This window comes from Meleagris gallopavo, chromosome 2 (genome assembly GCF_000146605.3).
Source record: "Meleagris gallopavo isolate NT-WF06-2002-E0010 breed Aviagen turkey brand Nicholas breeding stock chromosome 2, Turkey_5.1, whole genome shotgun sequence".
In the NCBI taxonomy this organism is placed as follows: domain Eukaryota; kingdom Metazoa; phylum Chordata; class Aves; order Galliformes; family Phasianidae; genus Meleagris; species Meleagris gallopavo.
Window position 1 is genome coordinate 3,832,850 of NC_015012.2, and position 19,887 is coordinate 3,852,736.

The following is a 19,887-nucleotide window of genomic DNA, read 5'->3' on the forward strand; positions in this document are numbered from 1 at the left end:
AGCATAGCAGCTCCACAGAAAACACGCTTCTGACACTTCAGGTGTGTGTTGCTCTCTGCTTAAGGATGTCTCTGACTGACCTTTTTCCCTGTCCAGGTATGCAGGGTTACAGCTCACAGGATTTCACAGTAATTCTAAGCCTTCCCTCTTGACCCAAAGGCTTTGGCACGCTTGCTTTTTTTCTAAATATCTGACATGCCTTTGTGAAAACCTCCCGTGCATCTCTGCTGCTGTACATCAAAGGTCTTGTTCACGTCAAGGACCTCTCTGAGGAGTCAGAGTGAAATTTGAAGGTGGAAGAAAGATTCATTTTGATCTGAAATGCACGAATGATTTGTAAAGCTAAGAAGTGGCTAAGGTGAAACAGTTCTTCTGTTTGTGACACTCACTATCTGCTGCTGTCTTGGATTTCACCCTCTTTCAGGCCTTAGCTGATTAAGTAATATAGCAAGTCATCCTAGGAACTGTAAATGAAATACCAGCATCTTGGCACTGTTCACTCAATGAGGGCAATAAGAGGCACCCAGGCAGGGAAAAAAAGTTAGAACAGCTCACAGGGAGTTTGCTGCCAAGTGTGTGCTGTTGGGAACAGCACTGGGAGAACATTGTTGCTCATGTGGAGAGCATTCAGTAATTCCATGGATCGGCTGGAGGACTCGGTGCTGGGAAGTCAAGAGGAAAAGAGTCAGAGGGAAGGCTTTGGTCTTACAGCTTGGGAAACATAGCTGTAGAGAGGAGCAAAATAAGTTGTCCTCTGGGGCTGCGTTGACAGGAAAAGCAAAGTATGGGCTTAAATGGCACATGATGTCCCCTTTGCGCCTGCAGAGGAAATGACTTCTGTCATAGTGTGCCTCCAAGCATCGGCAGCTGCGGGCAGCCTCTTCAAAGTAAGCATTTTGTGTGCGCAGATGAGGGGGAAGGAATCAAGCCAGCATGCATTCAGATGAGACAGGTGCTGCTTTCCCGCAGTGCTAATTGCAACTCTCTACATTTATTTTGTGAGGGATCAGAGAGCCAGCCCCATTTCTTAGCAATGCAGCAGGACATTATGTGTATCGTCATTAAGGTAAAAGCAGGGGAGGAGTAAGGCTGAGACACAGAGCCCCACTGTAGCTGTGGATACGGATCAGTGTTGTGCTAGTAGGAGACACTCTGAGATTTATTTGGAGTACTTCTAGCACCTCCCCTCTGCTTTTACCCATCCCATCCATTTCCAGGTACAAAACCATAAGCTAGAAGTGCTTTTTGGGAGTGACCTGTTGGCATCTACGTGAATATGCTGTTTCCCTTTGGACTTTTCTGGAAGAGCGATGTGTGTCCTTGGGGTTTATCTGCTCTCTCCAAGATGTCTTTGGGTACACAGCTCACGGTTGCTACGGAAGCAAATCGCACAGTAAGCAAGACGTCTGATTGACAGAGGACAAGTTAAGCTAAGCTGACACCTAAGTGGAACAGAGAGCTTCTGCATGAGGCCCACAGGGTGGTTGTTGCAGGGCATGGGGCTCACAGGGTGGTTGTTGTAGGGCTGCCACCCCACGGAACGCTCTGATGTTTTTGCATTCTGTAACTTAACAGTACACTTGGCAGTTTTGAGTACGTGGTTAAGCATCTGGGCTTTTTTTTTCCTCTTTTTTGCAGCTCTCCATGAATTCCCCAATGACATCTTCACGAACGAGGACAGGAGGCATGGAGCTGTCATCCTGCATGTCATTTGTGTAAGTTTTGTGACACTGTGTTTCTTTTCCTATCAGTTTGGACTGGATTCAGTGTGTTCACTGACAGTTGATACTGCTTCCTACCCACAGGGTTTTCTGCTCTTGCATGCAGACATTCCCCTTCTGTTCTCAGTCATGACTGAGTTTTAGTGACTAATCTGAGTATAATGTTAATGCGTGGTAAGTTACACAACAGGCCAAAAAATACCCTCTATCAAAATATACAAGAGCCAGAAAGTTGGGTTGTTTTTTTTTTTCCAGTTTAAGACTCAAAGGGCCAAGGATTCCCCCAGCACTGAGAGAGAAGTAGCCATCATCTCAAAGAGCGGTGAGACCAAAATGCCAGCCTGGTCAGCCTGTCTTGGTGGGCCTGGAGGGGTACTGCAAAGGTTCTTGTTTTTCCTGACAAGAATGGTGCCTGTAGAAGAAATGTATAAGTAGTGCTTGAGTCATATTGTAATCCAACTAGAAAATGCTCTAGTCAGTCTCTTACTTAGATGTCCAGAATTCCCCTGGTATTTAAGTTGCTGAAGTGAGCTTTTCTTCCCAAATGCATTAAAGAAGAGGTCGTAACTCTGCATTTACCAGCTGCACAGTGGTCCTGGATTCGTTGGGGAATTCTAGAAAATGTTGAGCCTCAAAGTTCAGAAATGTGCCAGGAAGATTATAATAGATGCTGTTTATAAACTCTTAGTTGTCAGAAAGCCATGCAATTTTTGGCTCGGAGTTGCGTGATCTCTGCCTCAAACAAGGCAGTGTAAAAGGGGTGCTTGGCAAGGTCAGCATTCAAGGTAGTGGAGATAAATTTAAATGTAAGCGCAGTCAATTAGTCCACTAGACACTGTTACGAGACCATACGTGGAGCTGCAGTAACAACACAGAAGGAAGCACTTCCCCTCCAAATCCATTTTTCAACTTCTGTTGGGTAGATGAAGACAATTTTTTTTAATGTCTTAATTTCAGAAGTGCTGCCAACTTGGTACTTGGCAAGGGGGAGAATGCATTCTTAAGCAGCAAAGAAAATACTTGCTTTATCATTAGCTATGTGCCTTCATGATTTCTTTTGAAGTGTAAATAAGATTGTATTGCATCATGTAATGCGAGTGCTCTGTTATGATTTTATTTCAGCTGAATGGCTTCAGTAAATTATTGAGTAACATCACTATTGACTTTGGCAAGCCAAAGGTTTCCAAGATTCTGTGGGAGCATTTAGCTTTGAGATGTTTTGAAAAATGAATCCTAAACCTGAGCTGGATTTTTTAGCAGGAATGTTCCTAAAAATCCAGAAAAACCATCTCTCAAAGTCATGCCCTCTAACACAAGTCACCCTGAGCTGCTCTGCAGTTAGTGGAAAGAAAAACATCTTCAGAGGATCTCCAGCTTCCTCACTAGAGATATAAATGATGGCTCCACGTTGGGCTTCTCCTGCCTGTGGTCCTGCATCGTTTGTTTGTTTGCAAACTGGATGCTGACAATTTGTCTCTCTTGTGGTTCTTATTGCCACAAACAAACAGTTTTTGTGTTTTGATAGGGAAAGGTTGCTCTTGATCACTAATTCAAGGAGCTGCATCAATTGTTCCCGATCCATACAGCAAATGTGTAAACCACATAATGTAGCCTTGGAAAGTTTGTCCCCTTCTACCTCCACTGTGAGTGATACAGAAAGTGCTATGAGAATTTTTAAGAAAGAGTTTAACTGCATGTAGTTAAATTCAGCTCTGTATATGGAAAACAACTCTTGTGCAGCCACTCTCTGCAGAACATGATGATTATAACAGTGTGCTGCTACCTTGTAAACTCATGTTTCTTAGATTTCAACACAAAAACTATTTTTAAGAAAAATCTCTTGAGCTACAGGAATAAGTTTAGAATGAGACCATTAAAAATATGAGTTGCTACAGTCATTCTTAATCTCAGTGGAATCCTTGTCTCCACGTGTGCTTTTCCAGGCTGCTTACAAAAGGCAAAATATGGACTGTATTTTTTCATTATTAGTAACAGTGAATCACACAGTATTCTCATAAGGACGACTATGTAAACTGTATGTTGGGCTGTTTTCCACTCTACTTCAAGTTATTATTTGGGGCTTCATAATTACTCTCAAGATAGTTTATTTTTCCACAGTTTTGGTGTTTTATTTTGTTGGAGGCTTTCTTGGTTTTGTTTTTGGTTTTTTGGTTGGTTGTTCTGTCAGTTTTGAATAAGCCGAACATACTTTAAAACATATCAAAGCAGATTTTTGAGGACAGAAAATTGAAGATGAACTGCCTACTTCAGAAAGACAATGAAAGCCATTTACTGAGACGTTTCTCAGTGTCTTTCCACTCTGAGCCCATCATAGAATAGAATCATAGAATCCTTAGAGTTGGAAGGGACCCCTAAAGGCCATCCATTCCAACCCCCTGCAGTGCACAGGGACACCCACAGCTCCAGCACTGCTCACAGTCCTGTCCTGCCTGACCTCGGCTGTGTGCAGGGATGGAGCACCACCACCTCTCTGGGCAGAGAGAGTAACTGTAACCTGTTGTCCAAGAGAGGACTGACTCTTATTAAAAAAACAACGGTCAGCTTTAAGCAACCTGCTGCTTCAGTCTCAATTGAAAGGAGTCGTCATTGTGTTGGAGGTGATCAACCTCTAATTCTGATTTTCCCCTCCAGCATTTCAGTTACCAAATGTCTGATAAAATTAGAGCATACATGGAAATACACTTTGTAGGAAAAGGTATAGACGCGGAGTCAGTATTCTCTGCAGGTTTGAGGAGACAGGGCTGTAGAATCAAAGGGACTTTATGCTGAACTCTTTTTGTTCATTTTGGTAAAATCTAGTTCTCTTTCTCCTGTCTCTCCTTTGCTACCACTTTCATGTTAATTTCTGAAAGACATCAAGGTAGAGCTTGTTTATCGGAAACCAGAGGACAAATGCTCTGAAATGGGAATTTCGTAGAGTCACAGAATCACAGGTTGCCTTGGGTTGGGAGGGACTTCAAAGCCCCCCAACCCCTGCCATGGGCTGGCTGCCCCCCACCAGCTCAGGCTGCCCAGGGCCCATCCAACCTGGCCTTGGGCACCTCCAGGGGTTGGGCACCCACAGCAGAGCCAGGGCCTCACCAACCTCTGAGTGAAGAATTACCTCCTAAATAACCTAAATCTTTCCTCTTTTAGTTTATAGCCATTCCCCCTTGTCCTATCACTATCAAACCGTGTGCGTTTGGGGTGATGCAAGTGAGAGCCTTTCAAGGGATTCCCAAAACATCTTCTCCGTGCCGTTTAATGACAGTGAAAATGGAAACACTCCATCAGATCCCACACTGAGGCTGAATTACTTAACATGATCTTCACGAAGATGATGGTAACCCCTGAAGCAATTTAAAAGCCTAAGAGAAACTGGGCAGGAACAGTTCAGCAATAGTTTTAGTCAGCAGAAATGCCTGAGCTGAAAGCACTTTGGCTCAAATGCAAAGTGGGCCACTGAAGATATATTGCAGGTTTGAAGCTATAACAGTTAATTTTCCCCTGGAAAGTTCTTTGTAGCTCATCAACTGATTGCTTTACTGCTATTAATTATTTTCATGTCGTTTCTGAGAAGAGGGAGAGATATCAGGAATGGTGACATCCCTGCTAAATCACTGATTTGAAGTGTTAGACTGAGAAGGAGCCAGGGTCTGCCTTTTTAGGGTCTGGCTCTGATCAGTACTAAAGGATAAAGTCTGTGATCCAGGAGCTTCCCAGCACTTGAGACTTCATTTGGCAGTCTTGACATTGTTCCCAAAGGGTTGTGGATATCTAGGTGTTCTCATAGCATTTAACTTTTTTTGTTGAGGTTGTTCTGACAGACACGTGCTGATGCCCATGTAGACACTCAGCAATAGGCTCCCATTACCTCTGCAAGCCAGCAGGTAGATCATTTCATCCATCTGTGAGATGTGTGCTGCCACAGGAGAGGGAGGATTTGTGTGTCATGGAGGGCTCCCTGGAAGTCTTGTTATTGCAGTACTCCAAGCATGCTTATTTTATTCATTCTTTGTGATATAGAAGTGTTTGTACATAGCTGGACTTCTAGGTGGCTTTGTATGCCTAGAATTAAGGAAAGCCCTGTGCTTAGTTGCAGTGCTTTCAGTGGTGCAGTGTGGTTTGAGATGATGTGTGCATCACTTATGATGAGCTGTTGATTCAGAAATGAGGCAGGTCAGATTGACAAACCAATTATCTAATTAAATGAACTTCTTGAGAGAACCATACCCTATGCATTCTTTCCCAGGGAAATGCAAGACCTGATTGTGGAGTTATGGAAAACCAAAGTAGTGCTCAGCTCATCCAAGCAACTGATATTTCTGGGGGACATGAGCTGCAAGAAGAGTCACGGTCTGCTTACAGCATTTTCTGTTAGACACATACCTTTTAGCAAGATTGAGTAGTCCATTTCAGAGTAATCTCTAGATCTGTAGCTAAATTGATCCTAAATTCAGTTTGATCGTTAGATTATAGGAAAAATGTGAACAAGAATTATGTATAGGCACTAGTTGTTTTTTTTTTTTTTCTTACAGACAAGTTGCTAGAAAATACGGAATGCAGAATAGCTCTTTATATAGGTCATGCTTCTATAATCTGTCCTGGTTATTTCATGAAGGGTAACATGGTATAAAGCAGATTTCCCAAAATGAAATTGTAGAGATGAGTATCTCTCAGTTGTAGCATCTTTAACTGCTGAAAAGGGACTTGTGAATAGAAAAGTAGGCGTGCATCTGAGCCTTGTAGGTGTGGGTCCTGCGCTTGGTACTGCCAGTTCTTTGCTGCATCAGGAAAATGCATTCAGCTCTCCTTTGACTTAATGCTGCTCTGGGCTGGAAATTCAGCCTCTTCAGAACCCGTTATATGTAGCAGAGAGGGAATCATGACGGTAGGGCAGTGGCTGCTGGTGCTGGCTGTAAAGTTGGGCTGGTATGTGGGATCCCAGCTGCCTGGAGAGGGTTAGAGAATGAGGCAAGTGCTGCTCTGTTCTTTGGCTGAAAGATGACTTGGCATGTGGCTGACAGAGCTTGCAGTTACCAGGGGCTCAGGTGGGAGCTGAGTGGATGAGACATGAAGCAGGCAGGGTCTATTTCAGGGGTCAGTGAGACCCTGGCACTGCTGCCCAGAGATCTGTGGGTGCCCCATCCCTGGAGATGCTCCAGGCCAGGTTGGATGGGCCCTGGGCAGCCTGAGCTGGTGGGGGGCAGCCAGCCCATGGCAGGGGTTGGGGCTGGCTTTGAGTTCCCGTCCAATGTAAGCCATTGCATGATTCTGCAATTCATCCTCTTTCCCTTGACATGGCTTAACTGCTGGGTGGAGTCAGGAAAGTGCTCCCATCCCTCCTCATCCTGAAGGTCTCAATCTAAATCTTCTGATAGGCACCTTCAGTCTATCCCCAAAAAAGCTCTTCTAACTTGGAGGAAAGTTCTCCGAGCATCTACTCAGTTGTCTCATTACAACTTCCTTACTCTCAGTGGCCCCTTTGGGGCTTGCTTTCAGGCTGCCTACGTATCCCCAGGCACATGAGGATTGGCTTTTTGTCTTGTTCTAATGCCAGGATGGAGGCTGGCACAAGAAATTCAAAGAGATTCTGGACAAACGGTAGTGATAAACGTATAAGTCCTGAGCAGCAGATCACATGCTGTGAATAATATGTGTAATCTACAGAGATTGCAATTAATTTTCTGATGTTTGTTAGAAGCATTGCTTAAAAAACAGTTGTCAGGTGGTACTTAATCTGATAGTTGCAAAATTCTAATACAGGGGCCTTGTATTTTCTTAATTTTAAAACAGACTTCTAGGGAGGGTAAATGTCACAGAACCATCTGAGTTGGAAGGGACTCCTAAAGGCCATCCATTCCAACCCCTGCAGTGCACAGGGACACCCACAGCTCCTGCAGTGCTCAGAGCCCCATCCAGCCTGACCTTGGCTGTCTGCACTGATGGGGCATCCACTGCCTCTCTGTGCAACCTGTGCCACTGCCTCACTGCTGTTAGTGTAAAAAAACTTCTTCCTTGCATCTAATCCTGTTTTAGTTTGAAACCATTTTCCCTTGTCCTATCAAGGGGAAAAGACATCTTTTCAGTAGGCTGCCTGTTTAAAGGCTCGTGTGTCTTCTGTTTAGCTGGATGCAGTTAAGTGATGCTTGGTGCAGTAACAGCCACAGCTGAATTTGGAAGCTTCAACCACCTAATTGGCTTCAAAGTCTTAAGGTCACACTGCCTGCTTTTGCCCACGTTGGATATATGGAACAGACTGGCCTGCCCTGTTGCTGGTTCTCTTCCTTCTTACCACGTAAAATAGCCTGGAGTGATATCTGTGTTCTATCTTTACCAGTCTGACTTGACATAAAATTTAATCTTTTTGATGTGTTCCTGCTGGTCCAAACCTTACTTTGTTTGGTTTGTGTAAAAACAAACAAACAAAACAAAACAAAAAAACACTTTCAAGGAAGTAACAGTTATTGTCCTCATCTGTTCACTTGCCAAGAGCAGTTGCCAGCCTTTAGCTCATGAACCAAGTTGTTTTCTAAGCAGATATTCCATGGATTTGAACTCTTTGTACTGTACTTAACTCAAGCCAGATAAATTAAGTAAGACTCCCAGCCAGAACCCAGATTGTGACAACAATTACATCATTAAAGATAAACGTTCAGGCCTGTAAGTCAGTATGATCTGTTCTGTCAGCCTGGTGTAAAATTTGCTGAAGTAACCCGCAGTCATCTTCCTGATCTAGCAGGCTTTGATTCAGAGCTTTCAGCAGGCACAGCAGCACTGGTGTTCACCTTCAAAAGGGTGAGTGAAGGCATGGTCCAACTTCTTCACATTCACTTTTCCACTCCTTGTTGAGTTCTGTCCACTTGCTACCCTTTCTCTTATATCCGAGCGTACTGATGTACAAGCAGGAGTAGAGAGAAGGAAATTCCATTGCCACTCTTCTGGCTTGTGATGGTGCACTCTAAGAATCAGTAGAATGACACGCAGTGTAGCTTTCATACCTATGTATGGTTGTGGGTATGCGGTGTGCTTTTCTTGTTCTTGTCTTTGCATTTGAGATGGTGCAAACCTGCCCTTCATGTCAGTCACTGGAGTGCTTGTTTAACAACCATCAGAAAGATTTCCTTGAGTTTTGAAGAACATCCTGCATCTGATGTCAGTCCAAGCTGAAGCTGCCTGGTGCGTTCTGTGTAGGCTATAGTAGGTTTGGGTGAGCTGAAAAGATGGTAAGGGCACAGAGGAGACAAAGGCTGTGTGCACCTCGTGTTGAGGCAGATACTGAAAGGACTTGATCTGAGTGTGTGCTTTTTTCTCTTTCTTTTTCTTTTTTGGTCTGTTTTCTGTCTCACTTCAGGAGAACTTGGCTACCATAACCATAACAGATTGCAGGAATCCCCAGCAGCCATGTGATGCCCTGTGCTTCTGTGACTGTAGATTATTGCAAATAGAGAGAATGTGCTCTATAAAGATGATGCTGTACAGATTAGTGTTCTTGAAAGGCATTACTGTGCATTTAGGAAGGGAAAACAACAGCACGACCCACTGCAGATTAATGTGATTAGCGGATTGAAAAATCTAGGCTGAAGTTGGGTACCTTCTATCTATTGTATTTCAATGAGATTTGGTCACTTCACACTCCTAGGCTGTTTCTGGTCATTCGACTGTGATGCCCAAGGTTTCCTCACAGAAGAATATACTCTGATACACTCCTAGCACCAGAGCTTCAGTGAATGAGTGCTGGGTGCATTGTTTCAGTATCATGCATCCAGGCACAGATGCAGACAGACGGGCATACAGACAGACAGCAGTTCAATCCATGCCACAAGAACCTGATCAGTAAGGGCAAGCCTGTGGTCTGAATATAATTTTTCTGGTTCTCAGATACCTTTTACTTCCTTGTTAACCCCAGGTGAGCAGAGTTAATGATCATAAGATGGGAACCATGGCAGGGCAAAAGCCATGGGGAAGTGAACACTGCTTCTTGTCTTTGCTGGGAATTTTTTATTTTTTTTTTAGCAGGAATTTATGGGTTTTGTAGAAAATAGTCTTTATTTATAATAGGGACTTGCAGGGAATTTCCAGCAGAGCTGATACATGCCTCAGCTAGCAACTGTCAAGAGCTGAGCAGCCTGATTTCATCATAGCATCTGAAGTTATGTGTGGGAGCACAGAGTGAACAATCCAAAATGAGGCAGAGATGGGGCATCCTGTAGCCTGAAGGTCCAAATCAATAGGATTAAGACACTGTTTTCCTACAAATGTTGGCCACTTCTCTCGGCTCCTTTTATTTACAGGAGGTAGTTTCACAGGTGAGAAGCTCTATCTTGAAAACAACTAAAAAATCAAGACCCATTTGCACTGAAAACAGTGGTGATGCTGTGGTGTGCAGTGTGAAGACACACTACGTGGAAACGTGCAGGAGCATGAGCTGAGATGGAAGGCTGTGAGCACTGGATGCAGCTCCGGGCAGCAAGCTCATGGAGGGGAATGGAGAAAGGAGCTCAGGTGTTTCTCTTTCCTGCCTCACTGCATGCAGCCTTACATAGCCCTTGTTCCAGACACAGCTAGTTTGTGTGCAGCTGCTGCAGTGCATTTTGTTCCAGGCTTAATGTCCTGGGCTTCACTGCCCTATTTACATGCCCAGAATTGAAGGATCTCTCACGGGTTTGTGCTTTTACATCCATACAGACATAGATAAATGTTTGCTGATACCATAATCTGCTATGAGATCCGAGGTGGTATCATAGCATCTTTCTGTGGCAACTTTTTAGCAAACTTATGCAGACAGATCGTTTTCTGGTTCCTCACAGTGATGCCAAACATGATAGATATGCTGTATACTCACAGTGCTGCAAGAGGTGAGCTCTGACCTCTCTTGCAGGTCTTTGGAAGATGCAGTTGCCCTCTCCCACTTCATTGTTTCACGGAAACTTGGTTTTAAACTTTGCTTGTGTGTCCCAGATTATGTGCAGAAAATAAGATCCTTTCCACTCTTTCAGAGCACCAGCATTTCAAAAGATGCTCCTTGAGAATCCAGGCTTTCTTGAAGTGCAGTCATAAAAAAGCTTTACACTGTACATCAGAGCAGAAAGCGAAGGGCAGCTCAGCAATATCCAGAGATTTGTTTTTTAAAAGAAGTCATTAGAATGATGATAAAGTGCTGGCAGTTTCCTAGAACTTGATAGAACTTTTGGATAAATGTGTCATGATCTTTCTGTTAAATCCCACAGAGCCCCCCAAAATCTTCTTGCAAGAGTATTTCCTTTTAAGTATATACCAAGACAAACCTCCAATACTCTTGGAGATGAGTTGGGATACTGCAGTTACTTCAGTTTGCTTGACAGTCTCCAGACTCAACAATCTCTTTTTTCTTTTTCAGGCCATGTATATGTTTTATGCTTTGGCAATTGTCTGCGATGATTTCTTTGTCCCTTCATTGGAAAAGATTTGTGAAGTAAGTATTAGAGATTTGTATTATTAGAAATGTGTGCTGCTTTAGCAGCAGCTCTCCTTGAGAGCCCCAACATGTGATGATGGTGTATTTACTGTTGTCTTAGAGCATTCCCCATGCTTTTTGTTTAGTTGCTCAGCACTGCCTGTGTGAGTTGGCTCAGGTTCATAGTTCTCACTCACAGGAGATGGGCTGCATCTCTCCTGGTGCATGAACTTGGAGATACTCCCTCGTAAATCATAGAATGGCTTAGGTTGGAAGGGACTTTAAAGAACATATACTTCCAACCCCCTGTTGTGAGCTGGCTGCCTTCACCAGCTCAGGCTGCCAGGGCCCATCCAGCCTCCAGAGATGGGGCACCCATGGCTCCCTGGGCAGCAGTGCCAGGGCTCACTGCCCTCTGATTGAAGCATTTCTTCCTAATGTCTAACATGAATTTCTCTCTTTTAGTTTAAAGCCATTTCCCTTTGTTCTGTCGCTATTAGACCATGTAGAAAGTTTCTCCCCCTCCAGATTATAAATTTTCAAGACCTGGAAGGCCGCATTGAGGTCTTCCTGGAGCCATCTCTTCTCCAGGCTGAACAAGCCCACCTTCCTCAGTCTTACCTGTCTTCGTAGGAGAGGTGCTCCAGCCCTTGAGCATCTTTATGTCCCTCCTCTAGATCTGCTACAACAGCTCCACATCCTCTTGTGTTGAGGGCCTCAGGCCTGGACATAGAACTGCAGGTGGGCTCTTGCAAGGGCAGAGCAGAGGGAGACAATCCCTTTCCTTGCCCTGCTGCCACTCTGTTGATGCAGCCCAGGTACAATTAGCATTCCAGGCTGCAAGAGCACACTGCTGGCTCATGTTCAGCTTTTTTCTCTGCCCCCAAGTCCTTCTCTGCAAGGCTGCTCTCAATGAGTTCTTCTCCCAATCTGTACACATATCTATACCTTGCACTTGCCCTCTTTGAACCTTGTTGAACATGTGCCCACTTCTTAAGTCTGCCCAGGTCCCTCTGGATGGCATCTCTTCCTTACATTTTGTCAACTGCATCACTCAGCTTGATGTCATCAGCAAATTTGCTGTGGGTGCACTCGATCCCACTGTCTGTGTTGTTGATAAAGATGTTGAAGAGCACCAGTCCCAAGAAGGACCACTGGGGGACACCACTCCTCATCGACTCAACTTTTATGTAGAGCCATTGACCACAACCCTTTGGCTGTAACCATCCAACCAGTTCTTTATCTACTGAATGTCCAGTTTTCAAATCCCTCTTTCTCCAATTTAGAGATATGGTTATGCTGCAGGATAATGTTAATGTCCTGTACAAGTCCAGGCAAATGACATCAGTTGCCCTTCTTTTGTCCATGAATGCCATCACACCATCATATAACGTCCTGATTCCACTCCTCACCAGACACGTGTGTTCCTTGAGATCACAGACTTGACCTAAGCATAATCACTACAGCCTCGGCTGCCTCCAGTCTCTTTAATGATTTCCCCTGCATTGATGTGCACAAGGCTTTAGATGCATCTGTGAAAAATCCAGGGCAAGAGAGGGTCACTGACCTCCAAGCTGGCTGCCTGTGAGCTGCGTCCTGTCCCTTGCTACCTATGGAACTGGGGAGCTGCGCATCCCTCCTGCTGTCCTGCCAAGGCTGGAGAGCTTTGAGCTCACTCAATCCTGAGCTGCATTTGACTGGTTAGGTTTTGGACAGCAGTTATGTCTTGACTTACATTCAGGACACTGCAGAGCATTAGGTCGGCTGTAAAGAAGCTCTAAATATCTCCAGCAACAGGAGGAGGCTCTGCCCTTCTTTTGCTAAGGCTGGTTTGCTAAAATTTTAGAAGATAAGGACTATGTTTTAGCCTGAATCAGCTCAGACAGAGACAAGATGAAGACAGACCATCTGCATGAAGTGACTGTAAGCCCTCTCTCAGGCAAGGAAACTTTTGCTGCTTGTAGACAACATGGTTGAGTCTTGCCAGGCTGATGTCTGTGTGAGCTGGAGGTCTGCCTGCTGTTCTGCCTGCTAGTGTCACCCACCACAGCTGTGCTGGGCCTGGGACAAGGCGTGGGAGATGGTAGGGGAAATCATCTGTGTTGACAGCTCTGATGGAATCTAACTCTAAGCTAACCTGATATTTGTAGCCCAGCACCCTACTGTGCTGCCCGGTTTTCTTCATCAAAAAAAAGTCCCCAGGAGCTTCCAGTATCGCAGTGCCTAAATATTCAGGTGACTGAAGGATGACAGCACGAGGCAGGACATTCTGAGCTCTCTTAAGGCTAAATCTGAGCACAGCCAGCGTGAGACTGAGAGGAAGGGAGAGTGCTGTTATTAGGAAAGGAGACAGGGATGTGCTGACAGATCAGATACACTGATTTTGAAATAAATGCCCTTTTTCTGGCTGAGCTCCATTAGTTTGGAAAGTGGTTGTTGAGCTTGGGTGCATTTATGCTCCCAGATATGCGTGTACAGATGAAAATCGGTTCCAGAACACTTGTTACGATAGATATTCATGTTCTTTCTTCATTCAGATGTATTTACAACCAAACCAATGCCCTAATTTTCTAAAACTATTTGTACCTATGCTTGTCCAGTTGCTCTTTGATTTAGCAATGCATTTACAATGCACAACTAACATCACAGTGTCGGTTGCAAACGCGGCCTACAGATACCTGAGAGTACATTTCTGACTCTTACACAGCGGGCCATATTTTGCAGCCTTAGCTTAGTCATCGTATGTATTGCAATAAATTATCTAGGAAATGTCCTCAAGGGAACCTGCTGGTGAACCAACTCAATTGGTTTTCTCGATTCCTGATCTTTTCAAAATATGCCATCTGCTTGTGGACTGACTTCTGGGGGGTGACTGTTTCTGTATACCCACAGAGAATCCTACAGAAGAACCTTGCCTTTGGGGATGTACTTCTGTTCCTATAAACTTATTCTATAATTATATTGATGCTATCTATTATCACTCTCTATAAAGCCGTGTTTTATCAGGTTCCACAAGCTTTTACAGCAGTACAGCAGTCATCGGCCTCCTGCTTAAAAAGCATTTTTGATTAGGGCATATCTTTTCCTTTTCCCTTGTCCCTGAAACGTACATAGAATTCTTTATTATACGAATACACTGAGTGGGTAGAGTTGAATTCTTTTACAGACTTGAAATATCTTTTGTGGGATCTTTAATCAAGTTAGAATTGGGAAAAAGGGAGTTCCTGCATGTTTTAGGAACAATCTTTTCTCTCTGCAAACTTTAATAACGAGAAGGCTGCAGAATAACTCTGCACAGCTAGGAAGGACAGAGGGGAGAGGAAGACTTCTCCTGGCCTGCAAGGTTGGTTGTGCTGCTTTGAACCTTCGGTTCTGCTGGGGAAATGTTCCCACCACTGTCGGCTGCCTTCCCCACGCTTGTAAAATGGCAGCTGCTGACTCGCACACATGTGAGCAAGGCAGCTTCGTGTAGTAACAACACAGCAGTTTATGACCGTATGGCAGGGGGTGGCTTTTTTTAGCTCCTCAGATTAAACTGCGGAAGGTGCCAGCAAGGCATGTGGTTTTAACAGCTTTGTCACATTTGCTGAACGGTGTCTTGCACAGATGGAACAGTGGGTATGAAGAAAACATAAAGGAAGCAATTAACCAAATAAATCTTTGAAAACAGTGTATGCCAATAAAGTTTTCATAGAGAAGAGGGCCGTTTTCCTTCCAGAAACCACTGTTTTAAATAGGAGCAGTCCCTGCGTGCTCCTAGAGGAGGGCTGTTGGGGGTATTTGTTACGATGATCCAAGTGAAAGAAGGGTGAAGACAGATTAACTGTCCAAGGCTGAAATGATTTTCAAGGCAGGTCAGGGGATGGATGAAGCCTCAGCTCCAGCCCTACCTGTAACAGGCAGACTAGGTGAGGTAAGCCACGTATTGCACACTGTGTAGATAGATATATATATATGCTTGTGATGACTTTTTTCCCTTTGTTTAACCTTTAAATGCATATTGGCAATTTCCCACTCTGAGCAGACTGTAACATTTCTAGTTGAATTTCATACACCTGTCGGTGTTATAATCAATAACTCTGATGTGTTTTTCTGCAGCGCTTGCATCTTAGTGAAGATGTGGCTGGGGCGACTTTCATGGCAGCTGGAAGCTCTGCTCCAGAGTTGTTTACATCTGTCATAGGTAACTAACATGCTGCTCTTTGAAACCTCCTCTTTTGCCATGCTGTTTTTCAGAGTTGACATGAGATTGCTAAGCACCTGTAATATTTATGCCTCTTCCCTCATGGACATGCACAGGATTAACTGTGGGGATTCCTCACTAGATGAAGGGGCACTAAAAAAGTACAATTATCTCACAGCAGGGCTGCACTGGAAGTGGTTTGATTGTACCAGCCTAAGCAAGGTCAGAAATGCAGGCAATTCATCATAACTATGTTAGCCTTACCTTGCTATGGTACAGCCAAGGTACAGAGCACTGAGACATATGCACACGGCTTCTTCTCCCATCCTCTTCACATTACTGTGCTATCTGCCACACTAGCTCTAAGGCACTTCAGCCTCTGAATTGATCACCAGGCAAAGTGTTTCTGTCCTCAGATGTCCAGAGAGGCTGTGGATGCCCCATCCCTGGAGGCATTCAAGGCCAGGCTGAATGTGGCTCTGGGCAGCCTGATCTGCTGGTTGGTAACCCTGTACATAGCAGGGGGTTTGAAACTAGATGAACATTGTGGTCCTTTTCAACTCAGGCCATTCATTCTGTGCACATTTTTTGTTATCACCTCCACTCTGGTTAGTCATCTAACGATGCTTCCCTCTTGGAAAACCAAAGAAAAGATCTGAGACCCTTACTCACAGCAGCAGGGTGGTGAGAGCATCATGCTACCAGCGCAGCACTCTGTGTGTGGAAAGTGTGATCCAGAGATTGAGCAGTACTTGGATCTGTGAAACATGAGGAGAGCTGGTGCTCCTTCTGTAGCCTCAAGCTAAGAGAGGACTTGAGTCGGAAAGCTGTTGTGAAACAATCTACATATATGCTGCCAGGTATATGGTATAGTATTGCTGTTTTACATGTCCACATCTCTGGTGGTATGTAATTATTAGAATAATGAATGGAAGGTTAAGGTGGGCTCTCCATCACTGAAGAGAAATTATGGAATTATGCTGAGCTTAGTTACTTTCTCTAGAAGATCCTTCTACTTCAGTCGTGTCTGTTGGAGACAGAGCATAGATTAATTCACACCAAGCTGCACGTGATGCAGAGAGTGGTGATGGAAGCCTAAAATCTAGGAAATTACAATCATAGACTCATAGAGTGGTTTGTGTTGGAAAGGACCTTTAAGATCATCTAGTTCCAACCCTCCTGCTATAGGTAGGGACATCTCCCACCAGACTATTGCTCAAAGCTGCATCCAGCCTGGCCTTGAAGCCACAAAATGGAAGCCCACAGACCTGAGATTGTATTGTAGTTAAAGGTAGCGCAGCTGCAGCAGGGCAAAAATAAAATCAGATTCCCTCAGACAGCTTAGAGGAGCCCTAATGACTTGCTGTAATCCACCAGATACTGAATGGCTCTCGGGGGTAGGGGGGCACACTTCTGGGTAATGTGTGTCTCAGAAAAGGGAAAAGTAGAGAAAAAAAAATAATCTGAACTCCAACAGCCAGAAAAATACTGCTGGAAACCTAAAAGCAAATGGTGAATTTAAACAGACTGACAGCTAGCAGGGGATGGAGTGTATTTTTAGACTGACTTCCTAAGGAAAGAATTTTGTGCAGTACCACGATGCATGTGTCTGTCAGTTCATCTTCTTCACCATTAGCCTCATTGGCCAAGTGAAACCAAATCTGACAGAAGAGCTCTGAAACGAGCTTGTAACAGAGCCCCAAAATCCATTCTGAGAGCTCTCAATCTACTCACTTGCCTAGTGGAGCCAGCAGGGCTGAGGATACATGGAAGAGCAGCGAATGGTGAGGAGATAGTTTCCTGCAGATTTGTGTCCTACGAGATGCTCTCAAGGAGCTTACTGTCCTTTATAATGTCTGTGGCTAGACTAGGAGGTTGGTGATTTAGAAATGTTCAAGATACTTGGTTTTCATTAGACAATCCTTCTGAATCCCCACAGAAAGTTTTGTTGCCTTTAATCACCTTAGTACCTTTCTCTGCAAGTTGCCCTATTAAATATGAGTAAAAGCAGCCGAGCTGGTGTATGCCTTTAGATTCATTAATGGAGCAATTTTAGAGGAAAAAGTCTGTACTTTCCAATTTACACAGCTTGCCTTGAACTTGTTTTTCAGGTGTTTTTATCACAAAAGGAGACGTAGGCGTTGGAACCATCGTAGGCTCTGCTGTATTTAACATTCTCTGTATTATTGGTGTGTGTGGGCTGTTTGCAGGACAGGTAAGAGCATTTAATGATTCCTAACAATAATTGCTTCATCACATGCCTTGGCTTTATTGTGAAATCCAGTTGCCAGGTCGCAACCCTGCCACAAACTTCCCTGTTTTTTGTCCTTTTTAACAGGGTCCTGTTCTATTTCTCTTATATGTTTTGAAATGAAAAGCAGAAGAGCTTGGGTGTTTTAAGCTTCCTGAGATTTGTATGTGGTCAAAGGAATAAAAGTTGGTTACTGAACACATCCTCTAGATAGCTATTGAAGGGTGTGCTGTGATGTTCTGGTGCATGGAAAAGAGCGTGGAAGCGTGTGTGCATCTGGTTGGTAAGAATGCCAGTTGGTGAGCCGTGAAAGAATCCTCCGAAATAATGATGGCACTTCTGGAGCATTAGGAAAGATGCTGCCTTTGTTCAAGGGGCATTGCTGGCGACTGACATGACTTTGGAATTAAATGAGAAGGATTTGGCTTGTAGATTATCTCATTATTTATATCCTTGGATTCTCAGAATGTGGGAAGGGGCCTCTGGAGGAGTGCAACCAAGAGCCTTCCACCACCCCCAGATGAAAGCAGAGCTGACTTCAAGGTTGGACCATGTTGCTCAGGGTCTTCTCCAGTTAGATTTTGAATATTCCCAAGGATACAACGACTTTTACCTCGCTAACAGTAGGGCTGTCCATTCCTAGTATAATGTCTGACTGTTTTCCAGTATGTCAAACTAAAAACGACAACACAAACTATTCATCTGAAATTAAAGTAATTAAGTTGTGAGATCTGAGCTGCTGTCTGAATTGCTGACATGATTGACTCTGCATAATTAAATATCTGAATCTGCATTCACCTTAGTGCTTGTCAACATACCCAGTATTTTTATGATCTTGTCAGATGTTCTTTGAAATCTTACCATACAGACTTGTTTGCAGAGAGATGAAGCAGGGTAACAGGATCAATGCAGAACAAGAGGGTAGCTCTGGAAGAACAGTTTGAAAGAAATGGCCTTTGTAACTTGGTCAATGTGAGAAAGCAAGCAGAGAGGTTAGGCTTTCCTGAGAACATTAATAATCCAATTTTATTTGTTTTAACCATGAACTTTTTCAGGATGAAGATGAACATTTTCATTTTGGGGAGGTTTGGGGAAGAATCTAGAGTGACTTTTCTGACACCTAACTCTGATTTGCATGGGAACATGCAGCTGAAAGCTACAAGCTCTTGTTCAATATGTTAGTGGTTCTCCTGCAATTCTTACTATGAAAAGCTAATTGATTCAGGCTAGTTTTTAATTACCAAAGCTTTCCCAGGGCACAGATCTGCGTTTCCCAGAGATCTTCTCCTGTAATCAGTAGGACTGTCTCCTCGGGTTGCTTTTTTCAAACAAATGAAGGAGATTAACTGTTTAGCACGATGACAGAGAAGCTAATTCTTCTGATTTTCACTCTCCACATCACTGACTGCAAGCCTGAAGCCTGCTAATAAACTAGCTACAAATGACAGCTTTCAGTGGAGAAGGCTTGATGGAGTTTGGGGGTGGACAAAGAGTGTCAGTCATCTTCATTTGTGGGTGGGAGGTGTTTGTTTCTGGAGGATGCAACACAGCCAAAATGTTCTGGTAAATGCCTTCAGCTTTCCAGGCATGACAGCTTTCGGAAGAACAGGAAAGGACTGGCTGCCCTAGGTCATCCTAAGCACAGTCTGTGAGTCTTTTTGTCAAGCAGACAACTGTGATCAGGCCTGGTTTGTCCTGATTTTGTCTTCCCTGGTTCCACTAGTGTTCTTACATGTAGGATCTCACCAGGTGGGGGGACAGTTTCGAGATGATCCTGGTGCCAGTTTGCATGAGGAATTGCAGAGGAGTGGGTGCTTGGGATTGCTGTAGTGCCCATGGGCCAGAGAACCATCTTTAAACACAAAAACCCACACTCTCAAGAAATAGGTATACATTTTTTTGAACACCAACTCTGGTTATTTTTCTAAGCCTTTAATGCCTAGTAACTGCACACTTCCCAGAACAAATCAGCATAGACTTCCCACTGCTGGAACTGGAGAGGAAAGCACAATGCCCACACCTCTCTCTATATGACACTACGCACCGAAAAAATGCATTATAAGAGCATTATTAAGGTTGAAAGTCAAACACTGAAAAGTTATAAAATAACAGCTTTAAGGTTCTTTGCACAACCTTCATTTGCCCCCCCCCGCCGTGCATGCATGATTATGGTCTTTAATTACATGAGCACATGCTGGTTTCTCCATTGGGTCCCTGCCTCCTTCGGAGCTCAGAATGGACTTTACTCACTTAATGAGCAGCTATTCATTATTTTGTTTTCTGTTCATTGTTCAGT

General features: G+C 44.0%; 1 protein-coding gene across 1 annotated transcript in view; it reads left to right on the forward strand.

Moving 5' to 3' along the window:
• SLC24A3 (solute carrier family 24 member 3) overlaps window positions 1–19,887 on the forward strand; it is a 130,426-nt gene that overhangs the window by 78,521 nt on the left and 32,018 nt on the right. The window contains exons 4-7 of the mRNA XM_031552668.1: window positions 1,639–1,715; window positions 11,101–11,175; window positions 15,256–15,340; window positions 17,452–17,555. Coding sequence (XP_031408528.1) covers window positions 1,639–1,715; window positions 11,101–11,175; window positions 15,256–15,340; window positions 17,452–17,555 — 341 coding nt within the window. The remainder of the gene's footprint in view (window positions 1–1,638; window positions 1,716–11,100; window positions 11,176–15,255; window positions 15,341–17,451; window positions 17,556–19,887) is intronic.